Raw genomic sequence first — 12,324 nt, forward strand, 5'->3', positions numbered from 1 at the left:
AGAGAGAGAAGAACTAGAGGAGAGAGAGAGAGAGAGAGAGAGAGAGAGAGAGTTGTGTGTACGTTGTCACTCTGCTCTTTTATCTTGTATTTGCCTTTATTTGTATTCCTAGTGCTTAGCACAATTCCTGGCACAGAGTAAGCTCTTAATAAATGCCTATTGACTGCCTATTGTTGGTTCAGACTACTAGAGCCTCATCCAGGTAGGTAACCTGAGATGGCAGGTATGATTTTGCAAGACCACACATGAACTAGCAATCAAATATTTAAAGTCTTTTTTTTTTTTTTTACTAAGAATGGTCATTCTAGACACAGTGGCTAATCTGCTTGTGGCGTTTTTTCATTTCCTAGTAAGTCATCACAGGTCTGTCTGGGAATTCGGTTGGGGGAGTGTATTTCATTATTATTTAAGAGGAATAAAGCTCTAAGAACGCAAAGCAGGTGTCCAGGGTGTGCACTCAGGAAGTCATGTAACTGTTTTAATTCCAGGTCTCTGAGTTGTAAAACAGAAACTACTATTCTTTTAATTCCATGGGGGTGCTATAAAGGAGAACTAATTAAAGATGCAAAGCACCCTGACATATAAAAAAGAATAATTCTGCTGAAAGGGAAAAGAAAATTATGAAGTCAGTTCCTCTGAAGTCTAATGATATCCTAATGAGAAAGATTGGTTTTGCTTGATGGATAAGCTTTTCATTTAGTGGAGAACAAGGCCATGTATAAGAGCAGGAACCGTATGAAATATGTATCTCAAAGTTATTTCATTATATTTTAATAGCATATGTCATTTTGTCAAAACAGCTAAAGAATTTCCCCAAATTATAGCTGAGAAATTGCATAAATACTTCAGGGTTTTTTTCCCTCCAAGGCACACAAAAATATTATTCAGGCTGACTTTTCAGAGGTGGTTTACCCAGGGTCACACAGTTAACAAGTGACTGAAATTGGATGTTACTCTAGGACCAGCATTCTGTTCACTGAACCACCTGGCTCTATCTAGCAGTACCTTTTTATAGTAGAAAAAATTGGAAACAAAGTAGATTCCCATAGATTGGGGAATGGCTAAATATTCTGTGGTATAGGAATTCAATGGAGTATTACTGGATCATAAGAAATGATGACTGAAGAATACAGAGAAGTATGTGAAAATATATAATGATGCAGATGCAAGTAGAACCAGGAAAACAATATACACAATGACTTCAACAATATAATTGTGAAAAAAGAAGCTTTAATGCTATGGAATTATAGTGATCAAGCATGGCCTTGGCAGAGTAATGAAAAATATACATCCCTCCTTTCTTTTTTTTTTTTTTTAAAGCAATCAGGGTTAAGTAACTTGCTCAAGGTTACACGGCCAGTTATTTCTGGGTGTGGTGCTAAGTATCTGAGCCTGGATTTGATCCCCAAGTCATCCTGACACTGGAGCCAGTGCTCTTACTCGTTGAGCCACCTGGCCACCCCTAAGCAACTGGGGTTAAGTAACTTGCTCAAGGTTACATGGCCAGGTGTTTCTGGGTGGGTAATAAGTGTCTGAGCCCGGATTCAATCCACATGTCATCCTTACACTGGAGCTGGTGTTCTTACTCTCTGTGCTACCTGGCCACCCCCATCCCTCCTTTCTTTTGCAGAGGCAGGGAATATTGTATATACTATTGGGACTGATGAATGTACTTGTTAATTTTGCTCAACTGCTGTTACCCCTTCTTTTTTTCCTCTTTTTTCCATTCTATTTTTATTTTACTTTTCTCAATTACACATAACAAAATGTTTTTAACATTCATTTAAAAAACTGAATTCCAAATTCTCTCCACCTCTTCTCTCTTCCTTTCTTGAGAAGGCAAGTAATTTGATATTGATTATACATGTACAATCTTCCAAAACATTTCCATATTAGCAATGTTGCAAAAGAAAATGCAGACCAACCCTCCTACCAACCACCCAAAAAACAAAAATCCAAGAAGAATAAGGAAAGGTTAAAAAAAGTATGTTTGGATTTACATTCAGACTCCATCAATTCTTTATCTGAAGTGAATAGCATTTTTCATTATAAGTCCTTTGGCATTATATTGGATCATTGTATTTCTGAGAATAAGTCACTCACAGTTGATCATTGTACAACATTGCCATTACTGTGTAATGATTTTCTCCTGATCCTGCTCATTTCACTTTATATCAGTTCATGTAAGTCTTCCCAGGCTTTTTTTCCCTGAAATTGTCCAGCTTGTCATTTCTTATAGCATAATAATATTCTATCACAATCATATATACCACAACTTGTCCAGTTATTCCCCAATTGATGGGTATCCCATCAATTTCTAACTCTTTGTCAGTATAAAAAGAGCTGCTATAAATATTTTTGCACATATAGGTCTCTTTTTTTTCTTTTTCTTTGATCTCTTTAGAGTACAGACCTAGTGGTAGTATTTCTGGGTCAAAGGATATGCAGTTTTATAGTCCTTTGGGCATAGTTTTAAATTGCTCTCCAGAATGGTTAAATCATATACCACTTCACCAGTAATGCATTAGTGTTGCATTTTCCCCCTGTATCCTCTCCAGCATCTGTCATCCCTCCCCCCCTTTTTTTTGTCATTTTAGCTAATCAGATAGGTATGGCTGTTAACTCAGAGATGTTTTAATTTGCATTTATCTGATTTAGAGCACTATATCATATGACTATAAATAGCTTTGATATCTTCTGAAAACTGCCATTCTTATCCTTTTCCCATTTATCAACTGGAGAATGACTTGTATTCTTATGCATCTGACTCAATTGTCTATATATGTGAGAATTGAGACCTTTATCAGAGAAACTTGATTGAAAATCTCCTCCTCCCCCATTTTCTGTTTTCCTTCTAATCTTGGCAGGATTTGTCTTGTCTGTGCACAATGTCTCAATTTTGATATAATCAAAATTATCCATTTTACATCCATAGTATCTCTTGTTTGATCATAAGTTTTCTTATCCATAAGTCTGACAAGCAGACTATTGAATGTTCCCCTAATTGCTTATGATATCACCCTTCTATTTTGTTGTTGTTGTTAAAACAGATGGCTTGGAGTGTAGAAGAGGTGGAAGAGAGATATTTCAAAATTAAGGTGATGTAAAAACAAAAGATATACATTTAAAAAAGATGTAATTCACAATGAGTTATTCATGGTTGGCATTTCCATGTTGTCTTCACTATTGACATTATAATTTGAGGTGGGAGCCAGAGCCAAGATGGTAGAGAAAAGGCAGAAACTCGCCTGAGCTTTACCCAAAATATCTTCAAAAAAACTTTAAATAATGCCTCAAAACAAATTCTGGAGTGGCAGAACCCACAAAAGGATGGGGTGAAACAATTTTCCAGCCCCAGACATCTTAGAAGATCCATAGGAAAGGTCTGTTGCACCAGGGTGAGAGTAGAGCACAGTCCAGTGCATGTTGCATATCAGCAAACCAGCAGTAGACCTGGGGCATGACCAAATCAGTGGCATCAGTTTCTGTGCCTCTCAGTCTACAGATGGTAAGGGAGCAAGACAACTGGCCAGAAGGGATCTCTTTGCTGGGGGGGGGGGGGAAGGACTCTGTTGTATTGCCCATATTTGGATCTGGGCCACAGTTCCAGAACAAGTAAGAGCACTAGCACACCAGAGCTTGTAGCTGTAGGGGAACTGAGTCCTTGGTCACAATTCCAGGGCATAAAAGCATGCAGTCACTCACAGACCAGAGCACAGTCCAGGAGAGTTGTAAACACACCTCTCCCTAGATCTTACTACCTTGGAAAAACCCCAAACTCAACCCCTTCTCCCAGAATTATCTCTGAAAGATCTGCCCCAAAATTTAATGTATGGGACCATGCTATCCCCACTTGGGAAACAGAGCCCCACTTCAGTATGGAGTTAAAAGTCAAGAAAAAGACTGAAAAAAAACAAACAAAAAGCATATGTGTATGTGTGTGTATGTATGTATGTATGTATATATGTAGACACCTATTATGATGACAGGGAAGATCAAACCACAAACTCAGAAGAATACAACATAGTCAAGACTGCTACATCCAAAGCCTCAGAAAAATTTGAATTGGTCTCTGGGCATGGAAGAGATCAAAAAGGATTTTAAAAATCAAGCAAGAGCGATAGAGGAAAAATTGGGAAGAGAAATGAGAATGATGCAAGAAAATTATGAAAAAAAAAGAATCAGCAACTGGGTACAGGAGGCACCAAAACATTCCAGAATTTACTGGTCAAGGAGAAAATATTGTAAGTAGCCAAAAAGAAACAATTCAATATCATGGAGCCATAGTAAGGATAACACAAGATTTAGTAGTTCCTTTATTAAAGTATCAGAGAACTTGGAGTATGATATTCCAGAGGTCAAAAGAGGTAAGATTAAAACTAAGAATCTCCTACCTAGCAAAACTGAGAATAATCCTTCAGGGGAAAAAATGGGTACTCAATGAAATAGAAAACTTACAAACATTTCTGATGAAAAAAAACAGAGCTGAATAGAAAAATTGACTTTCAAATATGACTCAAAAGAAGCATAAAAAAGTAAACAGGAAAAAGAAATCATAAGGGATTTAATGCAGTTAAACTGTTTACATTCCTGCATAGCAAAATGATACTTGTAATTCCTAAAACTTTCTTATTATTAGAGCAGTTAGAAGGAGAACACATGCAGTGAGTAAGGGCACCAGCCCCAGAGTCAGGATGAACTGGGATCAAATCCAGGCTCAGACATTTAGCACCCATGTAGAAACACCAGGCCATGTAACCTTGAGCAAGTTACTTAACCCCAATTGCTTTTAAAAAAAAAAAGGAGTACACATGGATGAATAATATGGCTGTGAGTTGAATATGATGGGATGATTAACAAAAAGTGAAATAAAATGAAGGTGTGAGAAAGAGGTATGCCCTGGGAGAAGGGAAAAAAGTAAAGGTGGAATGAGAGCAAATTATCTCACATAAAAGAGGTAAAATAGAACTTTTTCAGTGGAGTGGAAAATGGGGGAGCTGGAGAAGGGATTACACAAATCTTACTCTTATTGGAATTGGTTCAAAGATGGTGTAATACACAGTTGTGTATAGAAATCTGTCTTACTCTATAGAGGAAGGGGAAAATAGGAGGTGAGTAATGGTGCTGATAGACGGGAGGGTGGACTGAGGGAGGGAGAAGTCAGAAGCAAAATAATTTTGAGAAGGGACAAGGAAAAAAGGGAGAGAGAGTAGGATAAATAGGGGGAAATAGGATGGAGGGAAATACAGAGTTAGTAATCATAACTGTGGAAAAATTACAGCAAGTTTATCTGATAAAGACCTCATTTCTCAAATATATAGAAAAATTTTATAGTTAAATTTATAGAAACAAGAACCATTCCTCATTTGATAAATGATCAAAGGATGTGAATAGGCTGTTTTTGGATGAAGTGATAAAAGCTACATATAGTCATATAAAAATGTTCCATATCACTGTTGATTAGGGAAATATGAATTAAAACAACTCTGGGCTACCACTGGCAAATTGGCTAATATGACAGAAAAAGAAAATGAGAAATGTTGGAGGGGGTGTGGGAAAATTGAGATATTAATACTCTGTTGGTGAAGCAGAATGATGATTCAATCATTTTGGAGAACAATTTGGAACTCTGTCCAAAGGGCTATAAAACCATGCATACTCTCTGACCAAGTAATACCACTACTAGGTCTGTATTCCAAAGAGATTAATAACAAAAAAAGCAAAGGACCTATATGTACAAAATATTTATAGCAGCTCTTTTAATTGTGGCAAAGAAACTGGAAATTGAGGAGATGTCCATCATGTAGGGGATGACTCAGCAAGTTGTATATAATTGTGATGGAATTCTCTTATGCTATAAGAAATGATGAGCAGTTTGCTCTCAGGAAAACCTGAAAAGTCTTACATGAACTGATGCAAAGTGATATGAGGAGAACCTAAATAACATTGTATATAGTAGCAACAACATTGTATGATGATCAACTGTGAATTACTTAGCTATTCTCAGGAATACAATGATCCAAGTCAATTCTGAAGTCAATTTCATCAGTTTTTGATGAAAAATGCTATCCATCACTAGAAAAAGAACTGATGAAATCTGAATGCAGATCAAAGCATACTTTTTCTTTACTTTCTTTATTTTTCTTGTTATTTTCGTTTGTGTTTTCTTACATAACATGACTAACATAGAAGTATATTTTGCATGCTGCACATGTATAACCTATATCAAATTTACCTGATCAATGGAGAGGGTGGAAGAGAAGAAGGGCTGGAGAGAATTAGGAACTCAAAAATTTAAATTAGGAATGTTAAAATTGTTTTTACGTGTAATGGGGGTGGTATTAAGTTATAGAATGTGATCCTTAAAAAAAATAAAGTTTCCAAAATATAAAAAAAATATTATTTGGATAGTCTGAGCACAATTAATAGCTATCACAGAAATTCTCCCCCTTTCTCTTTGTATATAATGTTAAAGATCACTAGAAATTTACCATGATTTTTTTTTAAATTAGAAATAACTTAAATTCATATACAAAGCCAAATGACCTACAAAGGAACAGTGACTGCATATTAAAAATGCAATGAAATGTGAAAGTAATTTTTAATAAAGCCTCAATTCATAAAAGGGGGCTTTTTCAAATCTAAAATTAAACTAAAACAAACAGGAAAAGGTGGTAGCAGATTGCAAAGGGGCTAAATTAACTTGTAATTAATATAAAAAGCTGCGACTACAAAGAAACCCTAACTCTAAATCTTACCAGTAGAATCTCTATTAAGATAAACATTTCAGTTAATGATTTTTATATTAATATATTAGTTTCCAATCCTGCTGTTCCCTAACATATTTGATACCATTTAAAATTATGAGATTTTTAAAAACCATTGATAGTCTTGGAGTAATTTTGCATTTTTGAAAATTGGAAGAAAATTTTTTTAAATGGATAGGAATAACTTAGTTGGCCGAATCACCAAATTTTAATAGTCTCAGAGTTGGAAGGAAGTTTCATAGAGGTTGGATAGGATAATTACCACTTAAAACAGGAGGTTTCTATTAAATTTCTGATAAGTGATTATTTAACTTTTGTTTAAAGACCTCTGGTGATGAATTATCTTCCAAAAAATTATCTTCCATTTTTGCATAGTTCTTAAGCTGAAATCTGCCTCACTTTTACATAAAATTGTTATTTTTTTTCTCCCCAAAAATGTGGCATCCAGAGCTGCATACAATGTTCTAAGTTTATAGTCTTATCAGAACACTACACAATAAAATTATCCCATCCCTAATTTTGGACACTTCTGTTAATGCTGCCTCATTGGCTTTGCAAACATTAAAGAACCATACAACTATAAGTTGTTGTTATTGTTGTTATTTGCTCCCTTGAGATCTAGTTGTCTAGTAATACTGACAAGAAAGAAAGGAAGAAAGAAAGAAAGAAAGAAAGAAAGAAAGAAAGAAAGAAAGAAAGAAAGAAAGAAAGAAAGAAAGAAAGAAAGAAAGAGGAAGAAGGAAGGAAAGAAAGAAAGAAAGAAAGAAAGAAAGAAAGAAAGAAAGAAAGAAAGAAAGAAAGAAAGAAAGAAAAAGGGTGGAAGGAAGGGAGAAAGAAAGGAAGGAAAAAAGGAAGAAAGAAAGAAAAAAGAGAGAGAAAAGAAAGGAAGGAAGGAAAGAAGGAAGGAAGAGAAAGAAGGAAAGGAAGGAAAGAAAGAGAAAGAAAAATGTGTTTGATTTGGCATGTTTGGTTCTTGATGAAACCAAGCTGGCTTGTAGTGATCATTGCTTCCCTTTCTAAATGCTGATCAACTACCCCTTCGATTGTCTACTCAGGTGTTTCCTCAGTAATTATAAAGCCTAATGTCTTACAGTTTTCATATTAATTATATCTGATATGGTCTCAAAGATTACTTGTGTCCAACTGAAAGGAGGTTTCTAGTACATTGTGTCTTTGGCCCTGTGTTGTTAAACATTTTTTATCAATGACAAATTTAGAGATTTCACAAAATCATTTATAACCAAATTTGTGAAATATATCTCCCTACCCCCAGATCCTGGGTCATATGCACCATCTCAGCTTGAAAAAGCTTGTATTTCCATCAGTTCTTTGTTCATTTCTATCTCCTCAGAAACTTTATGTCTTATCACATTGGCATTTCTTGAGCTCAGCTCTTCTTCCTCTAAACAGTCCTAGCAAAACCCCAAAGACAAAAATTTTTTCTTACCAAACTTTTTTCAACAAACTTATCAGTCCATTCTTTACTGTACTTAAGTTATAGGGCACAGATACTTACCTTTTATTAGAACAAGGTACAACTTGTGCACTAATATTTCCTTATACTCTGCATCAGTCCTGTCAAATTCAGATAGAAATGAGGTGCCACTGACTTGGACATAAGGATCCCTGTTGGCTACATATTGACTTGGTTTCAAAATTAATATGAATGGAAAAGTTCAACTGCCTTGTCATCAGAGCTGCCATTCTTTCACTATATCTCATCTGGAACAACCATTGTAACTCCTAAGTTCCATGTGTGAATTAATTTATTCATTGGAACTCTCTGTCATAAAGTCCTGAATGGGGAGTGAGTGCTAATTTATCCACCCCTCTATATCTCAGTAGTCTAGACCATGCATCTTATCCTTTCTAGCAGTAATCCTACAGGAAATCTGGGGCATACCCTGGCATTTTTCTACTAGCTCTGTCCCTCTGATGGGAGATAAGGGTCAGTGTAGATGTACTGGGCACATGTTTAATGACTGATGATGGAAGGGAGGGTGAGATGTGTGACCCATCTTTACAGCTTCTCATTGGATGATTGCATACCCCTTGGGGCCATACTATAGTTCTCTAAGACCATTAGACCCATATTCAGGAGATAATCTGGGTTCAAATCCTGCTTATGAACCTCTCATGATGTGTAACCACGGACAAATCACTCTTGTGCTCTCAGCCTCATTTCCTGGGTACAGAAATACCAATAAAATGTGGCAGAGTTATTATGAGGATCAAACGACTGTATGTAAACTTCTTGGAGATCTTAGAACACTTTGTAAATATTGGCTCCTTTTAATCATTGCAAAATGCTTAAGGGAGAGGAAATCTTATTTGACCTCCCTTATAATGCACTACTAGTTCCTTGGGTGATGCTTAGGGTCACAGGTATCTACCTCCAGATGTCATTGACTTCACATTACTCTTTAGATACAATTTAAAAATGTATCAAAAAGACATTTGAGTTGCTCAACTCCTTTCTCTTTTGCATATTCAAAACATTGTAGCACTTATTTGCCTGAAACCTTAAAAGAAAAAAGAAATCTTTAAATTGCCTCTTAGCCACTTACTAATTTTTCAAAGGAGACACTAAAACTATAAAACAATCTAGTCCTAACCCTGACCGTATTCCTAAGGAAAGACATGGGCTTAAATATGTCAAATAGCTGTGCATTCTCCATCAATGCTGCCCTGAAATTCTCCAGTGTTGGAATATGAAACTGATAAAGTGACTGGCTGATGGCCTCTTGTCCTCCTTACAGATAAAAACCCCAACTCATTCCCTTTTTAGCTTTCACTGTATTTCTCACTCTTGACAGAAATGCTGGCAAGCAATTTATAAACAGAAATAGCACAAAGCCAATTCTCTCAGTTCAAACAAGAAAATTTAATTTCTTTATACTCTGGAAAGAACCTTCAGCCCCTCCTTCCCATGATCCCACCAGACCTGGGAGCTGACAGCTCAATTAAAATAGCCATATGGAACACAGAACCTATTTCATTTAAATAATTTCCTATTTCCACATTTGAAAACTTTAAGGTATATAATTTATGCAGACCATTTCCTTTGTTAAGTGAAAAAGATTTTGTCCATAAAACTCACAAGATATAATAGATTTAATTTAACTTAAGCTTAGTTCTTTTTTAGGCTTAGTAACAATTCTGTCACATTATTATAGCTATAATCTGAAAAAAATGCAGAAGGTTTTATAATGACTCAAGGCCCGTTCATACTCACTTTTCATAAGAATAATATCCACCCACACAGTGACTTTTCTATATTTTCAAACAATATGCATTATAGCCTTTTAAATGGCCAGCTATTCTTGATTGTTACCATGCAGGCTCTATATCTCTATGTTTTCCTCTGGGGACTTGAAAAAAATCCTCCTCTTTTAAACAGAATTCACATGTTCAAGAAAACACAATTATACTTGAAAAGCTGTAATCAGAAATATTGTCCTTTTCCTTTCTACTATATCAATAAATGTTCCAGAGCCTCCTTAGCCCTGTTAAAATTTCAAAAATAAAATCTCCCAAAGGCATATAGTTAGCAAATTAAAAGCAATATTTCCTGAAAGGTAGGTCTGGCTGTTCATTGTCTTTTCTTTACATGGATCTATAACCCAAATGCTTTGTGTACTCACGGATGCACAGTTTTCAGACTTGTCTTCCACAAACCCGATTTGGCACGGGGTCCGCTGGTTCTGTAGCCAGTAGTCCGTTGATTCCAGTAGACTATTACTGCAAAGGACCTGTTAGAACAGAGAAGCCTTTTTTAATGCTTTTCTGCCAAGCTCTTCCTTTTAACAAGCATCTAGGACTGACAGTAGCTCTCTTCTCAAGGACCTATAAGTGTTATCCTTCTCCTAGAGCATCAGCAGGTTTCCTGGATATTAGCAAAAATCTGCAGCAGCATATCGTTACCAGCATGAGCAAAATAGTACTCAGTTTCATTTGGGGGCATGCTAATTGGGATGTTCTTTTTCATAATCTCCAATACTTCTACTGATGATATGCCATCAAGGGGGAGTATCACACAGAGGATGGCTTGACTGGTAACTCAGAAAAACCTGCATTTCATGATCTCTCCTTTCATGTTTTTCATCACAAAATGAATGTCTCTGTTTAACATAATTAGTGAAAATTTTATTACAGTAAAAACCAATCAACAGTCATTCAACAAGTATTTATTAAATGCTTTCTCTGTGTCAGGTACTGTGCAAAATGCTGGCCATACAAAGACTAAAAAAAAAGCCTTAAAAAAGGTTACTTTCTATCAAGGAACACAAATTATGCAAATTATCAACATTTACAAAATAAACACATAAATAAAATATAATTTTAGGAAAAGTCACTAGCAAATAGCAGGAGTTCTTACCCTGGGATCTTTTTTGATATCTGTATTTCAATACAACTGATTTCTTTTGTAGTATCTTGCATTTTATTTTATGAATTTAAAATTGCTGTTCTGAGAAAGGGTTCACAGGTGCCACCAGGCTCACTGCTAAAGGGGTCCATGACATAAAGAAGGCTAAGAATCTCTGTGGAAGGTAGAATCAGAAAAGGCCTCATGGAGCAGGTGACACAAGGAGACCTTTGAAGACAGCAAAGTGAGGAAGGTGAGCCTGCCACCTAAGGGGGACACATAGAGGGGAGATGGAGGGGGCTGTGAGAGAGGAACAGCAAAAAGGCGAGAGTGAATCAAAGTCAAAAACCATTTAATAAGTCTGGAAAGGTAGCTTGAAGTCTGACTAGGAAAGGCTTGAAGTGCCAAACAGAGATATTTGTATTTGACACTAGAAGTAATAAGGAAGCAGTGAAGTTTATTAAGTACAAAGGCTCAGGGGAAATAGTTTTTTTACATATAACTTGGCTGAAGTGCCCTAGATACTATATCAAATAAAGGCCAAATTTGTCAAGAAATGAATGAAAACAGAAAAATAATGTCTTTTCCCACATAAAAGCCAGGTATACATTTTTCTCAGGGGTGTGCCCCTTTTAGCCAATTCTTTTTCCATGTGTCTACATAGATGGTGCAGAGGATGGAGTGCCTGGCATGGCATCAGGAGTCATCTTCCTGCATTCAAATCTGGCTTCAGACACTTATTAGCTGTGTGTCCCTGGACAAGTTACTTAACCCTATTTGCCTCAGTTTCCTCATCTGCAAAATGATATGGAGAAGGCAATGGCAAACCACTCCAGTATCTTTGCCAAAAAAACTCCAAATGGAGTCACAAAGAGTCAGACACAACTGAAAAATGACTGAATGAAGGAATTAGTAAACTCCAGATAATACACTTTTCAAATTCTTTGTTATAGTGGCCTTAGTCACTGAATGTTACAACTGGAAGGGGCCCAAGAGATCATCTAGTCCAATGCTCTCAGTTTTTAAAAATAGATGAAGAAACAAAGGAAAACAGAATATTTTATGACTGAGCTAACAAATATGCTTTGATTGTGCCATCTCATAAGAACATTTTAGGCAACGTGAAGATGCTTCTGCTATCTTGTCTAGTAAATGATTAGTCAAATGTTGTGCAAAATTTTGTATTGCTGA

The 12,324-nt window shown here is 36.0% G+C and overlaps 1 protein-coding gene across 2 annotated transcripts in view; it reads right to left on the reverse strand.

Moving 5' to 3' along the window:
- The window catches only part of SPHKAP (SPHK1 interactor, AKAP domain containing), a 169,242-nt gene that overhangs the window by 75,188 nt on the left and 81,730 nt on the right, over positions 1-12,324 (reverse strand). For both annotated transcript variants that reach the window (XM_069104607.1, XM_069104608.1), the window contains exon 3: positions 10,412-10,519. In XM_069104607.1, the coding sequence (XP_068960708.1) occupies positions 10,412-10,519 (108 nt within the window). The remainder of the gene's footprint in view (positions 1-10,411; positions 10,520-12,324) is intronic.

This window comes from Petaurus breviceps, unplaced genomic scaffold, assembly GCF_028583685.1.
Source record: "Petaurus breviceps papuanus isolate PSGF00001 unplaced genomic scaffold, PetGlider_PUasm1.0 688, whole genome shotgun sequence".
Lineage (NCBI taxonomy): Eukaryota > Metazoa > Chordata > Mammalia > Diprotodontia > Petauridae > Petaurus > Petaurus breviceps.